Below are 25900 nucleotides of genomic sequence, written 5' to 3' on the forward strand. Positions count from 1 at the left end.
AAGTTAAGGACCAACAGGTCCAAATCAGAGAAATAATTCCACTTCAGTGAAAGGAAGAATTTTTCCTGGTCCCCAAAATTACAAAGTAATATATACTCATTATAAAAGATTCATTAAAGGGGTGCCTGGGTGGCTCAGTCAATCGAGCGTCTGACTTCAGCTCGGGTCATGATCTCGCTCGCAGTCTGTGAGTTCCAGCCCCGCGTCAGGCTCTGTGCTGACAGCTCAGAGCCTGGAGCCTGCTTCAGACTCTGTGTCTCCCTCTCTCTCTGCCCCTCCCCTGCTCATGCTCTCTCTCTCTCTCTCTGTCAAAAATAAACATTAAAAAAATTTTTTAAATAAATAAAGATTCATTAAGGACAAAAGAAAAAGTTTAAGGAAAAAAAAACCACTCAGAGGTTAACAACTATTAATATTTTCAAATAATTTATTTTTATGCCCTGTTAAAATACAGGTGAGATACTATATTTGCAATTTTATGTCTTTGTGTTTATCTCGTATTTTAAGCATCTTACTGTGGCTACAGTCAGGAAGGTTAGACTACTTCATCTCCAAATACTCATATCATGTGCTTCTGTGGCTCTCCAGGTCCCAGGCCTGTAATTCAATTAATTCTATACTTCTGTGGGTGCTTGAAATCAAATATTTGATGGCAAGCTGCTTAGCACCACATCCAAGGAATTGTGTTCTCCAAGGAAATTTCAATTTTAATTACAGAATATGAGCCTCTGAGAACTCCTCATTTTGTACTTCCTACCATTGGCACTTACTAACAAGAGATGTGATCTCAATGTAAAAGAAAGCTACGCCTGTCTTGGTATAATATACAAAGTCACCTACAAAACAACAGCCATCAAACAACACCCCCAAGATACTGCCCGGGGGGAGGAGGGCTGTTTAATGATATTATATTATACAAGGCAGAGCACATGATTCTGCGCAGTAGGAAATGTGTTTCACATTCGACTCCAAGTAGGAAGTGAGTCTTTCTACCTGGAAGTCCTTCAACACTTCTCTTACCCCATAGTTAACCTAACAAAGAGAATGAAACCAAAGAAAAAAGAGACACAGAAATCCTCAGCTGGAGAGATGGAGAACTGGGTAATCACTTAGCCACAGTCAGTACACTGAAGAAGGTCCCAGAGGAAAGCAAAGCCTGCCAGAGAAATTGATCAGGAAAGACTCCCATTTTGGGGGTGCATGGCTGGCTCAGTCGGGGGAGCATGCAACTCTTGATCTCAGGGTTGTGCGTTCCAGCCCCACATTGGGTGTAGAGATGACCTTTTTTTTTAATGTTTATTTTTGGGAGAGAAAGAGAGACACTGAGTGTAACAGGGGAGGGGCAGACAGAGAGGGAGACACAGAATCTGAAGCAGGCTCCAGGCTCTGAGCTGTCAGCACAGAGCCCGATGCGGGCTTGAATTCACGAGCAGTGAGATCATGACCTGAGCCGAAGTCGGCCGCTTAACCGACTGAGCCACCCAGGCGCCCCGGGTGTAGAGATTACTTAAAAAAAAAAAAAAGCTGAAATGCACTAATGTGCAAATAGCCCAGTTACATTAAAAAAAAAAAAAAAAAAAGCCTCCCATTTTGAGGATGACACCTCAGGCAATGGCTGAAAGTGTGAGTAAGGTAGTGATAATGACCCTGAAGAAAGAAGAGGATGTCCTGATGGAGACCAGACTGTGGCACGGGGTCTCTGGAGTCACACAGTCCCCATCTCAAGTTCCCACTCTACTACTTAGCAGCATGTTAACTGAAGCAGGTAATCAACCTGTCTGAAACTTAGTGTCTTTGCTCTGACGATGAGATGATAATTTAGATAATTTGAGCAGCACAGTATTTCACACCCGACTGAAGTTCAATGCACTGCATCCATTTTTACCATCACTATTCCTACTCCAGTATGTTGGTTCAGTCACTCCCATGCTTCTGTCATAAAGCGTTAGAGGGGCCCTTCAGAAATTGTCCTAGATCGTGTTTCTCAAACCATCTGCAGCCCACAGAGCCTGTTTTTTAACTAAAAACCTTTCTGGGAAGGACAAATAAGGCGCAATGTGGTATATCAAAGGTGACAAGGTTCCTCCTGCATCCTCACCCGGCGTGGACTCAAGAGTGCTCCACGAAGCTTGAAGGGTCAGCAGAGTATGACTTTTCAAATCACTGGTACGTAGACGGCTGAACTGTAAAGAAGCTGCAAACTCAAGATTCCGGTGTCCAGGAAGGAGCAAGCAGCTGGGAACCCCTCCATAGTCTACGTGTCCCAGAACTTAGCTTCATAAGCTTCTTTTGGGTCTCAGTACATGTACGACCAATAGTTTTCAGAGAGATATTTACATAAATGTAGTCAAATAAATTAACACTCTAATCTGACTCGGTTCTCGGGAACATCAAATGCCAGCGCCTGGGTGAACATATGTGTCTCACCAAAACTGTGAAGTTGTGTTGTGTTTTCACACCGAGAACTCTGAAGAGTCAATAAGCTTTTCTTTTTTCTTTTTCCTCTTTTTCTTAGTATCATCTGTTAACATATCCCTAATATTCCGTGGGACAAAATGTGCCAGGGATTTCAACACGAGAGATGTAGGGAATCGAGGGAAAGGGAGAGGGATTATAATGAAGAAAACATACCTCATTTTAAAAAAAAAAACAAAAACAAAAAGGCACTGAAGTAAATCATCCTTCAAAAACAAGGAGCCTGGTGTTGGGAAGTGAAGTCATAATGCCCTAAAAAATTTCAGTCACTTCCCAAGGACAAGTAGTTGTTGATTTCACCAGAGAGACACTTTTGCCCTAAGATTAAACCAAAGAAAGCACAAGAGTTCTAAACTGAAGAAAGAACCACTTGGGTCACTTAAGGACCAGTGTCTTTTGGACATACAGCTCTTTTCTCATTAGTCAAGCTGTAATTTTCACTCAGGAAGTATATAAAATATGTTGTCAGGGACCAGGAATAAAACATCAATCAAATTCTCTTTCCTTATTATCGGTGTGTATGCTTTTTTTTAGGGGGTGGAGAGGGACTAAGGGACAGAGAGAGAGAGAGAGAGAGAGAGAGAGAGAGAGAGAGAGAAGGGGAGGGAGAGAGAACCCCAAGCAGGCTCCACACTCAGCACAGAGCCCAACTGACACAAGGGTCATTCCCACAACCCTGGGATCATGACCTGAGCTGAAACCAAGGGTCGGGCTCTCTCAACTGACTGAGCCACCCAGGTGCCCCATGTCGACTTTTGTTACAGGTTAAATTGGGTTCTCCATAAAAGAGGTATGTTCAAGTCCCCCAGTACCTCAGAATGTGACCTTATTTGGAAATACAGTCTTTACAGAGCTGGGCCCTAATGCAATATGGCTAGTGTGCTTACAAAAAAGGGAAAATGTGGACACGGAGACACATACAAATAGAAGGAAAATAATGTGAAGATGTAGAGAGAATGCCATTCATAAGCCAAGGACCACCTGAGACTACCAGAAGCCAGGCAAGAGTCCTGGAACAGATTCTCCCTTATAGCCTCAGAAGAAGCCAACCTAGCCGACATCACAATTTTAGATTTACAGCCTCCAGAACTGGGAGACAATACAAACACACTTCTATTGTTTAAGCCACCAGGTTAGAGGCACTTTGTTATGGCCATCCTAGGAAATTACGACACTGTAGATGCCAGGAGAGCCAAAATCTCTATCTTTTCACTCTCCCAGGTGCCCCCATAGCTAGGCGTGACCACGTAACATAATTTGGGGCAATGAAATGACAGTGGAAGTCTGCCGAAGATTCTGGGTAAATGTTTGGTTTTGTGTATTGGGAGAATTAGGAACAAACCAGAATGATCAGATCAGATGAGGGAGCAGGGGGTTGTAAAGCATGTCTCAGGTCCTTTAGGGCCTCAGGCTGGGTCCCCACAGCCCACCTGGAGCCACTGGACCAAGAAACACTCCAGTGGACAAAATAAACCCTTATGTGTGCCTAAAGAAGAACAAAAGAGCTGTCTAGATAATCGTTTGTAAGCTTGTATGAATTGTCTTCAATTTAGGAAATGACATAGAGATCAATCATGGTCCTGTCCTCTCTGTACATAATCACTTCTCATCCAGATGATGAGCTGGTTAGGAAACATCTAAAAGTAAGGAAGGGGTGCCTGGGTGGCTCAGTAGGTTAAGCATCCGACTTCAGCTCAGGTCATGATCTTGCAGTCCATGAGTTCGAGCCCCACGTTGGGCCCTGTGCTGACAGCTCAAAGCCTGGAGACCGCTTCGGATTCTGTGTCTCCCTCTCTCTCTGCCCCTGCCCCACTCATGGTCTATCTTTCTCACTCTCAAAAATGAATAAATGTTAAAAAAAAATTTTAAGTAAGGAAAAAAAAATGTTTGCCTCAAAAACCTACACTAAAATCTGAAAATGTCGCAACTTTCTGTCATTGTGCAAGACATCATTATTTCAAAAACACCTGTTACAAGTGTACTGAAATTTCAAGGCTAAACATCATCGAAACACTCATTTAGAATTCCTAGGAACCCAACAGCAGGACATTCCTTTAAGAGACTGGTTTCCAACCGGGGGTGATTTCATCCTCCAGGGACATTTGCCTGGAGACATCACTGGTTGTCACAAATTGAGAGGGAAAATAGTGGCATTGGTACCTACTGGGTAGAAGCCAGAGATGCTGTTAAATACCCTACAATGTACATACAAAGCAGCCCCATGACAAAGGATTATCCAGCCTGAAACGTCAATAGTGCCAAACTGAGAAACACTACCCCAAGAAACAGTAAAGCTTTTAAAAAGAGAATTTGACTTGGCTATAAGCAGAAAAGCCAGGAACAAGTAGAAGTGGCTTACTGAAAGCGTGTGGGTGGTGTCCTGAATTCTACTGAGAACTGCAAATATAGGAGAGTAAAAATGAACAGCAACAGGGAAAATAAGAAAGGCAAGGTTCACAAAGTAGGAGTCTACATGAAGCGGCAAAATTTGCCAGGCCCGGCCTGAACCCACCACTGGGCCTTCGCATGGGTGTTATGCAACTGTTGAGTGTGTGTTTAACCACGGCAGCTGGCAGGGGTGTATGGCCCCCTCAACAAACAGATTCATCAATCTGTAAAGCTCCCATTCTTTAGAAACATTTCTAAGACAACATATGAAATCCATTTTCTCCTGATTTTACTTGAAGATGAGTCACACAAGATGCCAGCTATACGCTTGATTTCGGGCTTTTAAATAGTGAGAACAGCTATTGAAAAAAATTACAGGGTAGAAAAGGCAGACAAAGGCACTAAAAAGACTCTGAATCATTCTGATTTTTATGGGGAGTAGGGGAAGGCATAGCCAGCTTAACCAATTTACATCATTTTGCTTCAGAAAATAAACATATACATCACGCTGACAATTTTATGCCATGCTTCACATGCTGAATTAAAATAGTTTCAGGAAAACATTTGGAAAACCAGAAGAGGGAAGCAATAAAATGAAATGCTTAAGGACCATTAGCTACTGAAGTGCATCTCTTACTAGACAAGGTAAATAACTTAATGAAATTGTTCTCAGTCCTGGAAGTAATGTTCTTCTGCAATCCAGGACCAATCACAAGAAAAACTGAGTTACCCTCAGAGACCTGCACATTTTATATCCACAAAGAGAACCCTACACCTGGACAAAGGGGTCACCTGACTTGCTCCTAAGAGCACACATGAATTTTGGAGAATTTTTTTAAAGGGGATTGAAAATGTTTTATCATTAAAGGAAATTTTCAAATGCCACCCTGAACTCTGAGTTAGTGATGGCTCTGAGTATTTTAGAAACATCAAAAAAGGGAAAAATGCAATTTCTCCTTTGAACCAACATGAACTCACAGAGGTAGATCACAATGGAGTTACACCTAGAATTTGGATATTATTTACTTTAAAACCTCATTACTTAGGGCTTCAATAATTTGCATTTGATGGTAATTTAGTCAGGCTGAAGTTGACTCTGCTAAGCAAAGCTAGACAGTAAAGGAGAATTTTTTTTTTAAGTTTTTTTATTTATTTTGAGAGAGAGCGCGAGCGGGTGGGGAGGGAGAGAGAATCCCAAGCAGGCTCCGTGCTGCACAGAGCAGGACGCAGGGCTCCATCTCATGAACCATGAGATTGTGACCTGAGATGAAATCAAGAGTCAAGTCGCCTAACCGACTGAGCCACCCGGGTGCCCCAAGGAGAATTATTAATAGTATAAACAAGATAGCAATATTAAACAAGCTCCAGTCATATATATGAATCCAAACATCTATCTCCGTTTGTTCAACAGGTTCCCTAACAGACTGTTCCAGGCACCAATGCGTTATGAAGAGAAGGAGGGAGATGAGGAGAATCAAGGGTAGCGATAGTTAATATTTATCATCATTGTGTGCCCGGCACTGCATTAAGGACTTCAGAACAATCTTCTTTTTCATTTATTGCTTGCAACAAGCAATAACCTTATGGGGCAGATACTCTTACAGGCCCGATAACCCTTACGTGCAATTCCAAAATCCGAAACTATCTGGAAACAGACAGCTTTTTTCATAACTCACTTGCTGATAAAGCTTGACCTGACCGGAGCTGGCAGAAAACCCTGACCCGAAGTGACACAAAGCTCTTCACAGTCCTGGTGTGTTCTGTGTGATGGATTTGTCACAGCTTCTGCTGCAGAATGATGAATGTGGTTCACTCTGGGGTGCCGCCTCAGACCCCGCTGAGGAGGGATGTGTAAAAGAGAGCTCCCTCCATTACCGTTCCCTGTACTATTTCACCTTTCTAAACCCTGAAAAATTCTCAATTCAAAAACACATTGGACCCCAAGGGGTTCAGATAAGGGGTGTGGCCCCTCAGCCCTCCCCGTCCAGCAGGTGAGAACACAGAATCTCAAAGACAGGTTCTCAGGAGCTTGCCCATGGCACACCTGGAGTGAGCGAGTATTGCAGTAGAGACAGGATTCAGTACAGTCAGGTCTGACTCCAGAACCCCCATTGTCATTAGCTGTCATTTGAGTGACTCCCCAGGCTCCCTAAGCATGACATACAGCTGAAAGTAATAAAAACCACACTTAAATGATACTTTCACTAACTCAGCAAACTACTGTCCTTAAGAATCTCAGAAGTCACCACTCACACTTTTCCTGCTCTCTCCCTGGCTGGTCATTTCTCGGATCCTTTCCAAAATAGCATGTTCCATGGGCACAACCGTGCCCCAGTTGCCCCCGAGCAGCGCTGCGACTTTCTCCCTAAACGAGGAGTGCTGGTTTCTCGAGGCTGCCATCGCATCCCGGCTGGCCTCCAAGCTCTTCTGCAACTCGCAAGAGCTTTTCTTCAAGAGGCTCAGTTCCTGCTTCGAGGCATCCCAGACCCGCTGGCCAGCAAGCAGCCTTTCTTGGAAGAGCTTGACTTCCCTTTCAAGAGCCTCCTTTGTCTCTACAGCACTGAGCAGGTCCTGAAACAAGTACAGAAAGTGAAGACAGGTACCTTAGCAGCCACTGAGGGACACGAGCATTTGCTTTCCGTTTACCTTGCTTACTGACTTCACGGAGTTAGGATTAAATCACGACATTCCCTGTTTAACTGTAAATTCCCCACCATCTCGTCATAAAAATTGTAAATTTTAAAGACTTAACATTAAAATTTTTTTAATTATTTTTTAATGTTTTTTTTTTTGAGAGAGAGAGAGAGAGAGATAGACAGGGACAGAGAGCAAGTGGAGGAAGGGGGGAGAGAGAGAGAGGGAGATACAGAATCCAAAGCAGGCTCCAGGCTCTGAGCTGTCAGCACAGAACCCGACGCAGGGCTTGAACTTGTGAACTGCAAGATCATGACATGAACCGAAGTCAGACACTTAACCAACTGAGCCACCCAGGTACCCCAACATTAAAAATTGTTTAATTAAAAAAATTAAATTTTAAGGGCTCTGTCAGGTAAAATTAGGTGTCTAAAAAAGAGAAGGGATAAAAAACCAGGGCCAGGAAAAGAAGGAAACTGGCATATAAGCCTTTTGTGTGTGAACCTCTGGAAGACTTAACAAAAACAAGTTGTTGGCTAACATCTGGTAGAGGCAATCCATAGTCAGAAAATGTTTACAGAATTATCTGCTGTAAAGTTTGATATACATGGAAATTGATTTTGAATAAACAGTAAACCCTCAGAGTCCTACCTACACTCTAAAATTGTTTGAATAAAGATGATTCCTTAATACTCTTTTAAATAATACAGTAGCATTTTCATAAAAACATCATTGCATAAAGGAGAATCAGATCTTGCTTTCAATATTCATTTACTGTGTATCTTCTTGTCTCATAAAACTGATAGAACCTGAAGAAAAGAGACAGAAATATCTATTTGGCAGGTGGGAGAAATAAAAGTAGAGGGAAATAAAGTACGATACTGAGAACAATAATTAAAAAAAAATTTTTTTTAATGTTTATTTATTTTTCAGAGACAGAGACAGAGTGTGAGCAGGGGAGGGGCAGAGAGAGAGGGAGACACAGAATCCAAAGCAGGCTCCAGGCTCTGAGCTGTCAGCACACAGCCCAATGCAGGGCTAGAACCCACAAGCCGTGAGATCATGACCTGAGCTGAAGACAGATGCTTAACCGACTGAGCCACCCAGGTACCCCGAGAACAGTAATTTTAAAGAATATAATGTGTATTGTTAGGTTCACAAAAATAAAGGAAGGGCATAAGGGAGGCTACTTGTGTACCTACTTCTATTTACTATAATCCAGAATGGTGCAAAGAGGCATAAAAAAAGGACAAGTTTAAAGTCATTTTTAAAAAATGGGGCGCCTGAGTGGCTCAGTCAGTTGAGCATCCAACTCTTGATTTTGGCTCAGGTCATGGTCCCAGGGTAGGCGGATCGAGCCCTGCATTGGGCCCCATGCTGAGCATGGAGCCTGGTTAAGATTCTCTCTTTCTGGGGCGCCTGGGTGCCTCAGTCAGTTGAGTGTCCGACTTCGGCTCAGGTCATGATCTCGCGGTCCGTGAGTTCAAGCCCCATGTCGGGCTCTGTGCTGACAGCTCAGAGCCTGGAGCCTGCTTTGGATTCTGTGTCTCCCTCTCTCTCTCTGCCCCTCCCCCACTCTCTCTCTCTTTCAAAAATAAACATTAAAAAAAACCAAGTTTTTAATACTATCTTAGAGTCAAAAACAACGAAAAGTGAACAGTATCTTTGAATAACAGATTCCACATCTAAACAGGCCAGCAACATTTCAGGCTACTAGTTAAAATGCACTCATCCATCTTGCATCAGAACTGGACTTTTAAAAAGAATTTATCTCCACCAACAGCTTGAAGACAGGAAAGATGTTACTTCTTTACTTTTTATAAAAAAGAGAATATATTGTGGTTGGCTCCACAGCTCAGGGGTTAGAGCACCGGTCTTGTAAAAAAGAGCCTATCTTACTTTTTTTTTCCTTCTGATTTTTTAATCAAGGAAGTCTCCAGCAACAATTTGAAATAAAAGTCATTGAGTGGATAGGTAGTTAGAGAAGGCTTCCCTTTTCAGAGATGTAATGGCTAAACTAATTATGGATTATGGAACCTATTTTGTGAGACACTTTGCTTCTCAAGGTCCTGGCAACAGCTTCGTTTCCCGGCTCCCTTTCGATTCTAGTCTTCCGTAAGGAGAAGCTTCACTACTGCTAATTAAATTACAGCCCTTAAAGTAGAGTCAAGGGCACTTTATCACAAAAACAATATTTTAAGACTTTACAGGTTTCTTTCTCAGATAGTAATACAATAGCTGCTCCATTTGGATAACCAGTATCAGCTCTGGTGATAATAAATTAGAAACTACATGTTTTACTTAAAAACTACAATCTAGCATGTGGTTAGAAAACTGAAGTCCCAAATTCAGTGACACAGAGCTCTAAAAAAAAAAAAAACAAACCTCTAGAATGTTATATGTTGACTTTTATATTAAAAGAAAACCCCTAACGCAAAAGGGGAATTTCCATGACCGAGAGAGTGAGTGATATTTTTAACTAAGTACAAAAAGTTCTCAAAATACACAAAAAAATATATCAGACGCTTGAGTACTATAGACATACTGTCGGTGTGGAGTAGACTAACCAACCGGCAGCTTTCACCAAGAAACCAATAAGCAGTTAAAATATTCCAGCTATGAGGAACTTTTTTCCACCCCGATATCAGATTATTGTCTCCCTGCCCTCAAGACAAGAGCCAGTCCCTAACAAACCCAACACATGAAACTTCACGTCTGGTAAAAGTCAGAAAATTCATTTGTGATCATAAAATACAGGAGCACATGTCAGCAGGCTGGATTTCTCTTCTGGACACGTTTCAGCCCAGCGAACTATATGCCGTTTCTCACATGAAGCGCAGGCCTTGGGAGCCAGTGACAGGGCCTTGGGGATGGCCGCTCCCTCGGCGCTCTGATTAAGCGCTTGAGGATTTCGGAGCACTGGGCTGATCTACTGGGAACAGATGTCCTCAGGCTGCAAATGCAATTACCTGTAGAGCTAGCAGAGAGAGAACTGGAGTGTGGTTGCATGGCTACCTCAAGGATACACTTGTGTAGTGTGACATCGGTATCACCGGCCAGGACCCGGGGACTGCTGTCAGACTACACTGACACGCAGAGCAAGAAACAAGCGCTCTCTCTAAGCAAAATCAGGGCTGACCTCCACAGAGAAAATCACATTTGCAGACGAGGACAGGCCTTACAGAGACAGTGAGGGGATCTCTCTTTTTTTTTAATTTTTAATTGAGCTTTAGTCCTATTAATGCAAGAAATGAATAATGACCCCTCCACAATTACTTTTAGCAAAAACAATTGTAAATAATATGATGAAGGTGTTTGAGTTAGCTTCCCAATTAAATGCATGTCTGTATCAACTCCCAATTAAATGCATTAAACAATAAAGTCGTTCAAAGGTCTGCATTTGTTTATTTTTATTGTAGAGAGAGAGAGAGAAGGGAAAGGGACAGAGGGAAAGAGAGAGAATCTCAAGCAGACTCCATGCTCAGTGCAGAGCCCGATGCAGGGCTCAATCCCACAATCCTGGGATGATGACCTGAGCAGAAACCAAGAATCAGATGCTCAACTGAGTGAGCCACCCAGGTGCCCCCAAAGGTTTGTTTTTAAAATACAATTGTCTCCTGTTTTAATCTTGCTGCCTACTATATGGATTTGCATATGCACAAGATCAAATTTCTTCTCAAAAATATATGACTAATTATCAACTCTGGCTTGAGTTTAATTCATCCAACCCCAGACAAATTTTGCAAAATTAAAAACCAGTGGATTACATCTACCTACTGTAGTTAAATTTAACAAAAAAGCTCAGAAATTCTCCCAAAAAGGTGTTCTTATTCATTATTGGTAGAAGTGTGAATAGGTGTAATTCTGATATAAATATCTAACAAAATAGGGGTGCCTGGGTGGCTCAGTCAGTTGAGCATCCGACTTTGGCTCAGGTCATGATCTCATGGTTCGTGGGTTCAAGCCCTGCGTCAGGCTCTGTGCTGACAGCTCAGAGCCTGACCCTGCTTTGGATTCTGTGTCTCCCTCTCTCTCTGCTCCTCCCCCACTCGCTCGCTCTCTCTCTCTCTCTCTCTCTCAAAAATAAACATTAAAAAAAATTTTTTAATCTAACAAAATAGAATATATGTAGGCCCTGTGGCCCTACAAGTCTAGTGTCAAGATTAGATCTGTAGGATAGACTACTAAATATGGAAAATGATGTACGTGCAAAGTTATTCCATTACAATACAGCAAAAGATTAGGTACTACACAAATACTCACTGATATGTGATGGGTTAAACCAATATGAGACACCTGTACCATAGAACACGATGTAGTCTTAAAAAGAATTGAGTAAACTTTTTATGTACTGATACGGAAGACTCTCCAAGGTACAGTTAGTGAAAAAAGTAAGGTGCCTAATCAAGTGTCTAGTGCCATTTGTACCTACATAAACAGGACACCTCTCTAGAAACAAGCACAAGCAAGTGCCCATTTTGCTCATCTCTGGAGAAGGGACCTGTAGCTGGGGGGCATAAACATAAGGAAGATATGACAGAACACTGACAACTATGAAAACACCCGGGAAATGCTGGTCCATGTAAAGTGCCAAGTCAATAGTGATAGAAACACACACACACACACACACACACACACACACACACACACACCCTAGGCTGTCCCAGTGGCGTCTTCAAACCTGGAAAATAATAAGAATTCAACTTAAGTTTGAAATTCTCATTATTGACAAACTCAATACAAGTTGACAATGAATTTAGCTGCTCGTGAGGCCGGCGTGTTCCTGGGCTTCACCACAGTACTGCAAACACTGTGCCCTGTAATGGTCAGATTGTACCTGGAGGACCATGGACAGTTCCCAGCTGGAAATTTTAAGAGGGACATTGTCAAAATGGAACGGATTCAGCATCCCATGGTGGGATTAGACCCATAATAAAAATATTTATGTACTCATGTTATTTTAAGTGCTGTTTTAATTTATTTTAAATGCATAGACTGAATCTAAAGCCAAAGTTTTAGAAGACTTTGGAAGACTTAATTATAGTTACAGAACACAACATAAGTATTACAAACCTTGACAACGTAAATACAATAATAAAATAAAACTGGGAAGAGAGGGGAGTAAAAAAGCAGGAGACATTGCATTCCTTCTACACTCTAGCAGAAAGTCTAAAAATACTATCTCACGTTGGTGAATCAGAAACAGAAATGTATCCCTTTTAAGTCTCAATAGTAACTATCAGAAGCTAAAATAGGAATGGCCCTCAAGGAATCTACTCCTGAAATCATTGTTGCACTATATGCTAACTAACTTGGATGTAAATTTAAAAAATTTTAAATAAAAATTAAAAATAAATAAAAATTTTAAAAAATAAATAAAGCAGGAATGCCCCATTGAGGCTAGAAGTGGAAGGAGAGAGGGTTTTAAATTTTACTTCAGAGTCTTAGGAATGGTTTACTTTTTATAATCTGAGCAGATATTATTTTAGTGCTTATTTTCTTTTTAATTCCTCACTCAGAGGCTAGAGCTCTCCCAAACTAACAGATGATAAGAAATAAGATTCAAAGTTTGAAAGATACAGGCTGTTTAGCCAAAAGAAAAGACTTAGAAATCCATAACAAATGTCTTTAAAAGCTTGAAAGTTAGCCATAAGAAAGAGATTTCAGTTTATTCTATGAAGTTTCATTAAGAGAGAACCAGAATAGGATGTGAATTATGGGGATTCTGACCCTGACTTGCTACAATGAAGAACTGTGAAACAACTGAACTATACAGAGAATATGGACCTCCTTGTTCAGTAGTGAGTTCCTTGTCTCTGGAGGAGTTCAAGGGGAGCCTGGAAACTAGCTACACACTGACATTTTAATTTTTTTTAATGTTTTATTTATTTTTAAGACAGAGGGAGACAGATGGGGCGCCTGGGTGGCTCAGTCGGTTGAGCGTCCGACTTCGGCTCAGGACATGATCTCACGGTCCATGAGTTCGAGCCCCGCGTCAGGCTCTGTGCTGACGGCTCAGAGCCTGGAGCCTGCTTCGGATTCTGTGTCTCCCTCTCTCTCTGCCCCTCCCCTGTTCATGCTCTGTCTCTCTCTGTCTCAAAAATAAATAAAAAAACATTTTAAAAATTAAAAAAAAAAAAAAAAAGACAGAGGGAGACAGAGCATGAGTGGGGGTGGGGCAGAGAGAGAGGGAGACACAGAATCTGAAGCAGGCTCCAGGCTCTGAGCTGTCAGCACAGAGCCCGATGCAGGGCTCCAACTCACGAACTGTGAGATCATGACCTGAGCCGAAGTCGGATGCTCAACCGACTGAGCCACCCAGGCGCCCCCAGACACTGACATTTTAAAGATGATTCTGATTTCACACAGAGAGTTACATGATCTAGATTCTAAAAGACCTCCGGGTCACTTCCAACATCATAATTCTAGGATTGTGAAGAGATCTTCAATTTCTTTAGTAATTTATCCTACCTAGTAAGTCCTTACCTCCAGAAACTTATTTCCATATGCCTATACTCTTAAAATAATGTTACGTTTCTTTGGATCCCTAAGTAAAAGTAAATAACTGGAAAAGGAAACAAAAACACTGAGCATCTTCAGGTGATGGGCATGTCCTGAGTACTTCATGTATATCATTCAATGCTAAAACTAATTGTAAGAGATAGGTCCTTAAATTATTTTTCTATTTTACAGACAAAAAAACTGAGGTTCAAGGAGGTAAGGTTGTATGCCTCAGATCACACAGTCAAATGATTCTGGAGCCTGGATAAAAACCTGAGAGCCTAGCCTCATAACCACTCCACTCCCTGTTTACTGTCTCATGCTGTTCTCTCTTACATTTACTGCTTTAGGGTAACACACCAGAGAAGCAGAGGGGGACATCCTTCCAAACCAGACCTGCCTGATTCCAAAACCAATATTCTTTCTTAGCTTCACTTCTAGCTACCAGAATTAAAACAAAATGTGAACAGTGTGAAGAAAAAGGCGCTGTCTGAAATCCCATGTGTAAATTTAATTTCTGATCCACTGAGATGAACTTGTACAGTCTATGGGAAACGTACGTGTAGCTTGTGTAGGTAAAGTGCCTATGTCTTTCAACACTGAATTATTTCAAAATTACCAAAAGAAAAGGTGCCAATCTTTGACAGTTGTTAAAACATACTTCAATACTAACTACTAAAGATTTTTAAAGAATATAATTTCCACATATGTAATAAATCACCTGGACTTTTATTTGGGAAATTTTTTTATAAAGTAACCTAAATAGAGTAATTAAGAAAGTCAGAAAAATTGAGTTTGGTAAAAACAGCACCACAGCCGGTGGAAACCACTCCTTCTGCAGTCATTCTGGGCTTCGCTAATAAAGTAAGTTTCCTACCTCAAAAACAGAGCTTTAGAAAGCATTATGAAGATTCTTCCTGAGGCCATTAATGTGTCAGCAAAACCACTAGTCAGTATTTTTCAGCAGTAAATCTTTGGAGTCATAATCCTATGAATGAGCACTTTATTAAAGACCTCAAGTTTTTTTACTGCCCGTATTTTTTTTACAATTTTTATTATTTTGGCAGGAACTTCATCCCAAAATGAATGTGTTTCCAAGCCTGAACAACATTGCATCATTTACAAGTTAAGATACACATAAGAAAAGGAATAAGTTCTGTTTTTCTGATGTGTTCTTATAACACATTTTCATTTCCTACTGCTAATCTTCAGGTGTGCATTTTCATAAATAAATATTAAATTCTTCCTAATTTTCAAGGCTTGATAACTTAACAATTACTATTTGTGATTGAAGTTATTCATTCACTGAGGAAATCTGCATAACTACAAATTGTTGTAGTTCCACTGACAAATAAGTTTTAGCATCAGACTGGTATGCAGGATATAGCTGTGAATATACATGTAAAGGGATTATTGTTAACAGCATAATAATTTAATGACCCAAATCCCAGCTTTGCTACTTAATAGCTATGTGAACTTGAGCAAAGTACATAACTTCTTTGAGCACTTAGCACAGCTATGCTAATGGTAAGTGATGTATAAACAGTGACTATTATGACTATTATACTATATTGCTGATAGTATTACAGTAAAAAAACTGTAAAAAAAAAAAGGGGGGGTGGTGGGTGCCTGGGTGGCTCAGTCAGTTGAGCGCCCAACTCTTGATTTTGGCTCAGAGCATCATCCCAAGGTTGTGGGATCGAGCCTTGTGTCAGGCTCTGTACTGAGCATGCAGCCTGCTTAAGATTCTCTCTCTCTCTCTCTCTCTCTCTCTCTCTCTCTCTCTCTCTCTCTCTCCCTTCCTCCCTCTCTCTCTCGCTCTCTAGGCACACCTGGGTGGTTTAGTTGGTTAAGCGCCAACTTTGGCTCAGGTCATGATCTCACAGTTTGTGGGTTCAAGCCCCACATCAGACAGTGCTGACAGCTCAGAGTCTGGAGCCTGCTTTGGATCCTGTGTCTCCCTCTCTCTCTGCCCCCTTCCCCGCTCACGTTCTGTCTGTCTGTCTCTCTCTCTCTCTCTCTCAAAAATAAACATTAAAAAAAAATGTCTCTTTCTCTCTGTCCCCCCTCCACTCCTCCCCCACTCCCACTCAAATGCTCTCCCTCCTCTCCCTCTCTCTAAAGTTAAATAAATAAATAAATAAATAAATAAAGTAAGAAACCCAAGAGACTTAAACTTCACTCAGAAGTCTTACTGGTAGGTAAGAGATTAAAAGCGTAATTCTGAAATAATTTTTTATATATTGAAAGACAAAGCAGCAAATAAGTAAATATTACGATTAAGATTCAAAACATACTACTATAAAACAAAAGATATTTTAAAAACTCTAAATATCACTTTTAATTTAAAATACCAGTATTACTTTATTACTAAAACGTACTTCTAGCTCTGTCCACTGAAAGAAATGACATCCCAACAGCAATGAGCACAGCGAAAGCCTAACTCTTGGCTTTCAGCACCATCCTCCAGTAAAAGGCACCAAAGCTCCCTAAAGAATAGGTTGATTGTAGTTCTGTGGTCTGAAAGGCCCTAAGATGTCATGTGTTCTGTCAGAAAAAGCAAGGAAACGTTCAAAGACTAAACGGATGAGGTTCAAGGTCACAGAGACCATCCTGAAGGGGCTGCTGCTGCTGGGCCAATTCAGTGAATTTGGAGCACCAAAAAAAAAATAAAAATAAACAGTCACGGACTATAACAATAAGTAGAAATCCATGTGTCCACAGAACTGAAAAGAAAAGGAATAAAAAGCTTTTCTCTACAGAAGAATGCCAGCTAATAAGCAAAAGGAGTGGTAACATTAGAATATTACCTTTTTGCCACCCCTGAGGTAATTAATCCAGGCAAGAATCAACGGTGATAACACCACTCGGCAAAGTCAATGGGGAACAGAAATAACCTGCCAATTATCAGAGCTAATCTACCCAGAGACAGCTTACTTAACTGCAAAAGAAAAAAACGTACCTTTATGCTACAAAGAGCAGTGTCAGCAACAAGGAACGACCTAGCATTCATTACTTGCCTGTGATGCGAAGTATACACCTTCACCTTTGAACTACCCTTGCCGAAAATATTTAACCTGAATCCAATCCAGTCATTACCTAATTTTAAACCACATCTCCTTTATCACTTGTCTTCTATGCATTTTGTTAACTGATTGCACTGGCTCACTTTCACTTGTGAAAACTCATCGTTATTATTAATCCCAGGATCAGTTTCTTTGTCACAAAAATATAAAAATATAATTGAAGGGTTCCATAATGTTAAAAAGCATATAGTGTTTATTTGCATGCTCAAACAAGTTTTAGGTAATTTGAAGAGATCAAGCAATTCATTGTGTAAATAAAGGGTCAGAATTAAGAGATGCTTCCTTTTAACGGTCTCTCTCTAGATAATACCTACAACCCTTGACCCCGCAAGTATACCTCTAGGGTTTTGTCTTACTGATACATTCTCATGCATGACAATGTAAGATTATTCATAGCAACCTTGTTTATAATAGTGTGTGGTATATTACCATTTTGTGTTAAAAATAAAAAGAGAAAAATATAATGTAGAGCATGCTTCCATTTGTATTAAAATTAAATAAAAAGAGAGTGCCTGTGTGGCCCAGTCAGTTGAGCGTCCAACTCTTGATTTTGGCTCAGGTCCTGATCTGGAGGTTCGTGCGATCGAGCCCATGACCGGGTCTACGCTAACAGCTCCCTGTTTCAGATATTCTCTCTCTCTCTCTTCCCCTCCCCTACTCACTCACTCTGTCTCTCTCAAATTAAATAAATTTAAAAAACTAAATAAAAAGAACACGTATATATGTGTATATAGAATATTTCTAGAAAAGTATATAAAAAATTGTTAACAGGGGTTGCCTCTGCGAACAACTGGGTGGCCAGAGGCAGTGGGTGCAGGGAAGACTTTCCCCATACACCCTTATGTCCATTTAGAATTTTGAACTTCAGAATGTTGATGCATTACCTATTTGTTCAAAAAAAAAATGAATGTTTGAATTTTTAAAATCCTTAGAGTCTAACTAAAGTAGGGCACATTCTCTACAAACTCTACGTTTAAATGTGTCGTATTTCTTTTTTTTCCTAATTAGACAAAAATGTGCATCAAATGGCCCGTTGAGGTCACTGAGTCCCGTGCTGCCCCCTCACCCCCAGCCCGTCTGCTGACAGCAGCCCTTTGAAACTGTGGCCAGTAATGCTAGTGTGCTCGCCCACATCTGGTTTTCAATTTCTGCTTCATAAACACCATCACAGATGCACACGCACACTTCACATACTGTACCTGGCCCAGCTTGTCTTTCTCTTCAGTGCAGGAGGCAGCTTTTTTCTGCGCTCTGTTTACTTCTGAAACCAGCCTCATGATGGTTTCTCTGCTAGCTTTTGCTTCCATCTCATGGACATTTACAGTCTCTTCAAGAGTAACGATTTGTCCTTTTACGAATGCATTTTCCTTGCACAGTTCTCTAAGCTGAAGAGGAAGCAATTACAGTTGTCCTGTAAAAATGAACAATTTGAAACCACTTCCTCTAAGCACCTCTGATCTACATACCCCACTGACTGCGTTATCGAGACGAGTGCAAGCAGGGTCCCTCCAGCCACTCAAAGGAGCACATTTTCAAAAGCAGCCTCTACACTGTTGTTATGAGCAGACCCACAGATCAAATTAAAATTAATCAAGAGATAGCTACAGGGCAACACGGAGGACAGTCCTGCCAAATGCTTCCCGACAGAGCGAGTGACAGAGCAAGCATCAGCAAGCCCCTGGCTTCAGTAATCTGGGGGAGTTGATATTCTACAGAGATTACAGTAGGTGAGGAAGCAAGGGAGTTCTATTCTGCCCCCGTCTCATGGCACCAACTGCCTCCAAGGCACTACCTGGCATGGGGCAGGGGGGGGGGGGCCCTACGGAGATGAAAGCAGGATTCTCTTTTGAAAAAGAAAATCCTTCTAATTAATATCAGCATAGAAAAATCTGGAATAACACGCTCAAAGAGTGGCTATCATTGGGATTAGGAGAACTTTTCACTCTGTGTTGTTGTGCATTTGGGTTGTTAGCTGGAAGCATTAATAAGATTTGTAAGATGTATGAGGAGGGAAAATGAAATCAGACAGGATCCTTGGCCCCAAGGAACAAGCCCCTCCTCCCACCCCCCTCTGCCCAGCTCAGTGGGTAAGGCCCTGAGGACGCCCATAGGAAGGGCTGAGACTTCACACTCCCGAGTCAGCATTTGTGTTAGGGTTCTGGCGGGGGGGGGGGGGGGGGGGAAGTGACCCATTCTTAAGCCTCAGAGCTTTGTCAACGTGGTGCCCTGCTCCCACCTCAGGGCTGCTTCCTCTTTCCTGAGGAAATACTGTTCCGCCTGTGTGTACGCTCAGTCCCCAACAGCTTCCAAAAGTCCCCACCTCAGAGGGGTGCTCCTTGGTCAGTCTACGACACTAGCCTCCCACACCTCTAACCTGCTTCCCTCTGTATCTCCACATCCCGACTGGTTTGTTGTCACCTTTTCCTACATGGCAGAATACTAGATATTTATTTCCCCCTCATCTTTATCTCACAATAACGAAAGCTCTAGGAGAGCACAGATTCAGTCTTATCTCATTCACTGCCGCACCACCAGCGCCCAGAACCGTGCCTAGCATATAGTAGTCACTCACTAAATATCTGCGAAATGGACAAATGCCAAATAAGTCTCCTTGGAATGCCTCCTTGGTTTCCTGGGAGTGTACATGCACATTAGGAGAGCTTTAAAAATGAGAAAGTGGAGGCACCTGGGTGGTGCACTCGGTTAAGCATCTGACTTGATCTCAGCTCAGGTCATGATGTCACAGTTCATGAATTCAAGTCTCACATCAGGCTCTGCGCTGATGGTGCAGAGACTGCTTGGGATTCTGGCTCTCCTTCTCTGTGCCCCTCCCCCACATGTGTGCGTGCAAATAAATACATAACCTTTAAAAGCCAAAATAAATAAATAACTTAAAAGAAAAATAAAAGTGAGGACACAGCTTTGAAACTGAAGGAGTGCTTCTGTCCCACTTCTCAGGGGAACACCTCGTGAGTGTTGATCAAAGCAGCAACCTTTGTGCACCTTGACCAGTGATTTTTTTTTAAATACCTGCTCACGTATTGGGGATGCTAAAGCCCTAGGATCCCAATATGTGTTTTAAAATACAGTTTCTATCACTCTTTGGGTATGGTGAGGCCAACAGATCCGGAGAGAGCTGCCACTGAAAAAGAGTCTGTTACTCAGTGCTCAAGAAGAGGGGGCAGGCCACACCACACGAGGCCACACGGGGGACAGCCAGGTCAGTCAGGAGACACAGAGAAGCAACAGATAACAGGGGCAAGTCTTTGTGGCAGTTTCCACAGGAAGGAATGAGCAAGGTGGGGTACGCAGGCTCGGGATTGGCTAGTTTGAATAACAGCAGGAGCGCAGGGGCTGTCCCCACTTGTCTGGTGCCCAGCCCCGCGGTGATTAGGGAAGGGGGGCAGTGGCCCAGAGGGTAGAGCCTGAGAGAGCGAAGGGCTGGGATGTGGGAGTGGTTGGTTTGCACAGGAAAACCATGCTCCCAGGAGCCTCTTTTATGAGGAACTGGTTAACCCTGGGAGACAGTCTCTCCTGGGTCAGCAAGGCCCCACATGTCAAAGCATCTGGAAAACAGAAAATCATAAGGCATAATGAATGCAGCACCGACACCCGGATTAGCACCTGGAGACAGTCTCTGATGTGAGGAAAGGGGGTCATGAAAGAAGGAGTTTTTTCATTCTCTTTGCTTCTCCCTATCACTTGGCTTTAAAAATAATCCCCCAAATGACCCTGCACAGGGGACTTTGACATCCAGGCTCCTGGTCACAGATGAGCAACCGGGAGGGGGAAGAGATGTGCCCAGCATCCTGGAGCTCATCGGGTGGACTCTAGGCCTGGACTATCGAAACCCATCGGTGAAGAGGAACACTTCCCGAAGGAAAATAAGATTATTCTGCAGCTGTCAGCCAGTGCAGTTGGGAAGCTTATTCCTACAACTTTGAGGCATGGTCTTTAAGACTGACAGCATGGGGGTGTCAGTTGGTTAAGTGTCCGACTCTTGGTTTTGGCTCAGGTCATGATCTCATGGTCTGTGAGTCAGAGCCCTAAGTCAGGCTCTGCACTGACAGCGAGGAGCCTGCTTGGGATTCTCTGTCTCCCTCTCTCTCAGCCCCTCCCCCGCTTATGCCCACGTGTGCTCTCTGTAAAAAATAAATAAGCTTAATTTTAAAAAGTGGGCAGATGGGGTGCCTGGGTGGCTCAGTCGGTTAAGCAACTGACTTCAGCTCAGGTCATGAATTCATGGTTCCTGGGTTCGAGCCCCACATCCGGCTCTGTGCTGACAGCTCAGAGCCTGGAGCCTGCTTCGGATTCTGTGTCTCCCTCTCTCTCTGCCCCTCCCCCACTTGTGTTCTGCCTCTCTCTCTCAAAAATAAATTTAAAAATGTAAAAAGAAATATTTTTAAATGGGCAGAGGACCTGAATAGCCATTTTTCCGAAGATAACCATCAGACACATGAAAAGATGTTCAACATCATGAATTATCCAGGGAATACAAATCAAAGGCACAATGAGATTTCACTTTACATCCATCAGAATGGCTAATATCAAAACGATAAAAAATAACTATTGGTGAGGATGTGGAGAAAAAGGAACGCTTGTGCACTATGGGTGGGCATGTAAATTGGTGCAGTCACTGTGGAAAAACAGTCTGGAGGTTCCTCAAAAAATTAAAAATAGATTTACCATATGACCTAGGATTCCACTTCTCAGTATTTATCCCCCCAAAATAAAAACACTATTTAAAAACATATATGTACCCATATGTACACTGAAGCATTATTTACAATAACCAAGAGAGGGAAACAACCTAAGTGTCCATCAACAGATGAATAAAGATGTGAGACTATATAAATGTATAATATTATATATCATATAATATAATAATAATTCTAGTATATATATAATAGACTACTACTCAGCCATAAAAGAGAATGAAATTTTGCCATTTGCGACAGCATGAATGGACTTAGAGCGTATTATACTAAGTGAAGTAAGTCAGAGAAAGACAAATGCTCTGATTTCACTTACATGTGGAATCTAAAAAACAGAACACATGAACAAACAAAACAAAAAGGCTCATGTATATGGAGAACAGAATGGTTGCTACCAACGGGGAGGGGTTTGGGGGGACGGTGAAATGGGTAAAAGGGGGTGAGAGGTACAGACTTCCAGCTGTGAAATGAATAGGTCATAGAGATGTGGGGTGAAGTAAGGTGACTACAGTCAATGGTATTTAGTACATATTTGAAAACTGCAGGCAAGCAGATCTTGAAAGTTCTCATCACAAGAAAAAAATAATAAAATTTCTGTAACTTTTTCTGGTGACAGATGGGGACTAGATTTACTATGGTGACCATTTCACAATGTATATAAGTATCGAATCATTAGGCTGTACATCTGGAACTAATATAATATTGCATGTCAATCACACCTCAATTTTAATGAAAAAAGATTGGCTGCAAGGAAATCTGTGAGGAAGCAAGGATATGTAAGGTGTGAAATGAGCAAAGATATGGCGAGAGCCCCAACACTTTCAGGTGCCCTAATGAATCACTATGTGCCAAGTGAATTATTCACTTGATAGAACTAATTTAATCTTACTCATAACCTACTATTAAAGTAGGATTTTTATTATGTGATTTCAACAAAAATTTAAAAAGTACTTTAGAACTAATCTTGGGGCGCCTGGGTGGCTCAGTCGGTTAAGCAGCCGACTTCGGCTCAGGTCATGATCTCGTGGTCCGTGAGTTCGAGCCCCGCATCGGGCTCTGTGCTGACAGCTCAGAGCCTGGAGCCTGTTTCGGATTCCGTGTCTCCCTCTCTCTGACCCTCCCCCGTTCATGCTCTGTCTCTCTCTGTCTCAAAAATAAATAAATGTTAATAAAAAAAAATTAAAAAAAAAAAAGAACTAATCTTAACCTTCTACTCAAGAAGTATCCCAAAAATTACACAGTTGGTTTTGGGTGTGTGTGTGTGTGTGTGTGTGTGTGTGTGTGTGTGTGTTTCTGTCTGTAACTAAAAATCCTATCCCCCAAAATACATTGTTAAAATGAATAATCAACCGTATTTGGCAACCTGAACATATTTTAGACAAAACAATTAATCCTTTGTGGAGGGCAAGTAATCCCAAATAATGTTAGAAAGGATTGCGGAATCGAGTCAGAGAGGTGATTAAGGTTTATCTCAGGTCACAGTCAAGTAATGCCATACTTGGGCTACTGTTCCACTCTCCTATCACCCCCACACTCTACCACAACGTTTCCTTTCGTGGCACGTGTCAGAATGACCGCTACATTTATCTTCTTTTTCATGTGCATACAAACACCTTTAGAATTAAATCTTCATCTGACGCCTTTTCATTCTTCTTGTCCGGATCTAAGCAGTCACAAAGTTGAGCTAGAAATTCTTCATGTCTCCTGCAATTCTTTGACACTTGCTTCTTATTCTCCTCATTTTCCTTTGAACACTTTCTATAGGGCAAATTAACAAATAAGTCAAGTTTTAACGCCATACAAGAGATCATTCATCAAAGTTCGAAACTTAAGTTCGCTATAATCCTATCACCATTTTCAACACAATACAGTTTCCCAGACACAGAGCACATCGTTGTCATGCAAGCCCCATAAGGGAAGGAGAAAAGTGAAAAACATCCTGGGTATCTACGCTTTGCAGAAATGTAGAAAAATCTTCATAGCATCTTAGATCTAGTAACAGCAAAGGAAACAGACTCTCTGCCTCTTGTCCTCCACCAGTTAGGATTTGCAGAAGCAGCAATAAATCTCTAGATCACACATGGATATATATAGTCATGGGTCTCCTTTGGGTTTTCATGAGTAAAAAGGACAGTGCTGCTATATTTCTTTTTTTTTATGTTTATTTATTTTTGAGAGACAGAGAGAGAGCGTGAGTGGGGGAGGGACAGAGAGAGAGAGAGAGAGAGAGAGAGAGAGAGAGAGAGAGAATCCAAAGCAGGCTCCAGGCTCTGAGCTGTCAGCACAGAGCTAGATATGAGGCTCGAACTCACAAACCTTGAGATCATGACCTGAGCCAAAGTTGGATGCTTAACCGACTGAGCCACCCAAACACCCCACTGCTATTTTTCTTCTAGTGCATCATCCTTTGTTTTATTTTCAGACATTACACAGTGATCTATAAGGGTTAGTTAGGGCATTCCCTGGTCCATGGCCAAGCATAACTATAATAAAAAATATATCAGGAGCAGGGGATGTTCCCCCTCTAGAAAAAAGAGATGTTAAATCACCAGCAAAGACTATTATTAGTTTTCACACATCCAGAGTTTTTAAAGAGTACTGATATGGGCCAGTCAAGGAAAATCAGTTGATTATGCTCTGCTATGAATATTTCATTTCAAATCTCAGATAGGTTTGCTGAAATAGTATGGTCTATTTCTAATGCTTTAAATGTTAGAGACTAAGAGATCATAAAAAAAATAGACACACTTTAAAGACAAATTAGAATCATCTCAGTAATTTGGTATCATTTTTTTCAGTACCCTAGATAATAAACATGATTATTGCTTTCCCTTTTTACCATGTTGAGTGTTTACTGCAAATTCTTTCACTCTATTCAAAGATTAACAAAGCATGTAATTGCATATACTCAAAATCATATCATATTTCTATTTAGAAAAATGTATAACAATAAAAGACTAACATCAGTATATCTCTAAGTTCTTATTTTCAGCATCTAAAAGGTAATATTTAGTCATCTCTCTGACTCATGAAAGGCACAGTTAATGCTATGATTCTGATTGATTTACATGTATGATTCCACACATTCTCTCCAAGATTTCAATCTTGTTTCTCAATCCTAATGGTTGCTGAACTATTTCCACTTCTATTCGCATTTCACTTTGACCCAACAAAGTTCCAGGAATCTACCCTAAGGACATAATCACATAAATTTGAAAATATGAATGCACATGAATATTCATTGCATCTTGGTTTATAATAATTTTTTGAGTAGAACTAACCTAAGTGCCTACAGGAAATAGCAAAGAGAACTGGTTAAGTAAGTTACAATATCTCAGGCAATGGGTATCATGGGCTATTAAAAATGATATAATGAATGCCTTTTTAAAATATCTACAATATATTATTCAGTAAAAAATAGTTCATTACATGATATAATTTATGTACAACTATATGAAAACCTGTCCACCAAAATGTTCAGTATAAACTCTTGGAGAATCATAAGGTCTTGAGTAATTTTAATATTTTTGGCAATCTTCTATATTAAAAACATATTTTTATTACATATCATTTTATTACTCATTTATTTAGTAAATATTGATTGGGTACTTACTATGGACCAAGCCCTATTAAAGATACTCAAGACATAGTAGTAAATAAAACAGATGAACATCCTTGCCCTCATGGAGCTTATGTTCTAGTTGGGAAGATGGACAATCACCAAAATTAATGTATGTAAAATATATACTACGTTATTTAAAAAGCTGGAGGGAAGAAATTAAGCAGGAAAGGGGGTGAGAAATATTTGGGGGGAGCAGGGTAAAATTTTAGATGTGGTCACTCATGGAAGACCTCATAAGAAGGTGACTTCTGAGTGAAGATCTAAAAGGAGCAGAGGGGTAACCATGCAATACTTGGGGGAAGAGCTTTCCAGGCAAAGGTATTAGCAAGTGCAAAAGTCCTGAGGTAGGATCACACCTGTTATGTTCAAAGGACAGCGAAGGTGGAAAGAATAAGAGAGGGAATGGAAGCAAAACCAGGTCAGGATGAGCCTTCTGGGTCATAGAATATCCTTTGTCTTTACCCTGAGTGAGAAGTCAT

The 25900-nt window shown here is 41.2% G+C and overlaps 1 protein-coding gene across 1 annotated transcript in view; it reads right to left on the bottom strand.

Moving 5' to 3' along the window:
* The window catches only part of CCDC170 (coiled-coil domain containing 170), a 99616-nt gene that overhangs the window by 29939 nt on the left and 43777 nt on the right, over window positions 1-25900 (bottom strand). Inside the window, exons 4-6 of the mRNA XM_027056627.2 lie at window positions 23413-23557; window positions 18284-18469; window positions 7117-7434 (exon numbers count right to left, since the gene is read on the bottom strand). Of these exons, the coding sequence (XP_026912428.1) occupies window positions 7117-7434; window positions 18284-18469; window positions 23413-23557 (649 nt within the window). The remainder of the gene's footprint in view (window positions 1-7116; window positions 7435-18283; window positions 18470-23412; window positions 23558-25900) is intronic.

This window comes from Acinonyx jubatus, chromosome B2, assembly GCF_027475565.1.
Source record: "Acinonyx jubatus isolate Ajub_Pintada_27869175 chromosome B2, VMU_Ajub_asm_v1.0, whole genome shotgun sequence".
In the NCBI taxonomy this organism is placed as follows: domain Eukaryota; kingdom Metazoa; phylum Chordata; class Mammalia; order Carnivora; family Felidae; genus Acinonyx; species Acinonyx jubatus.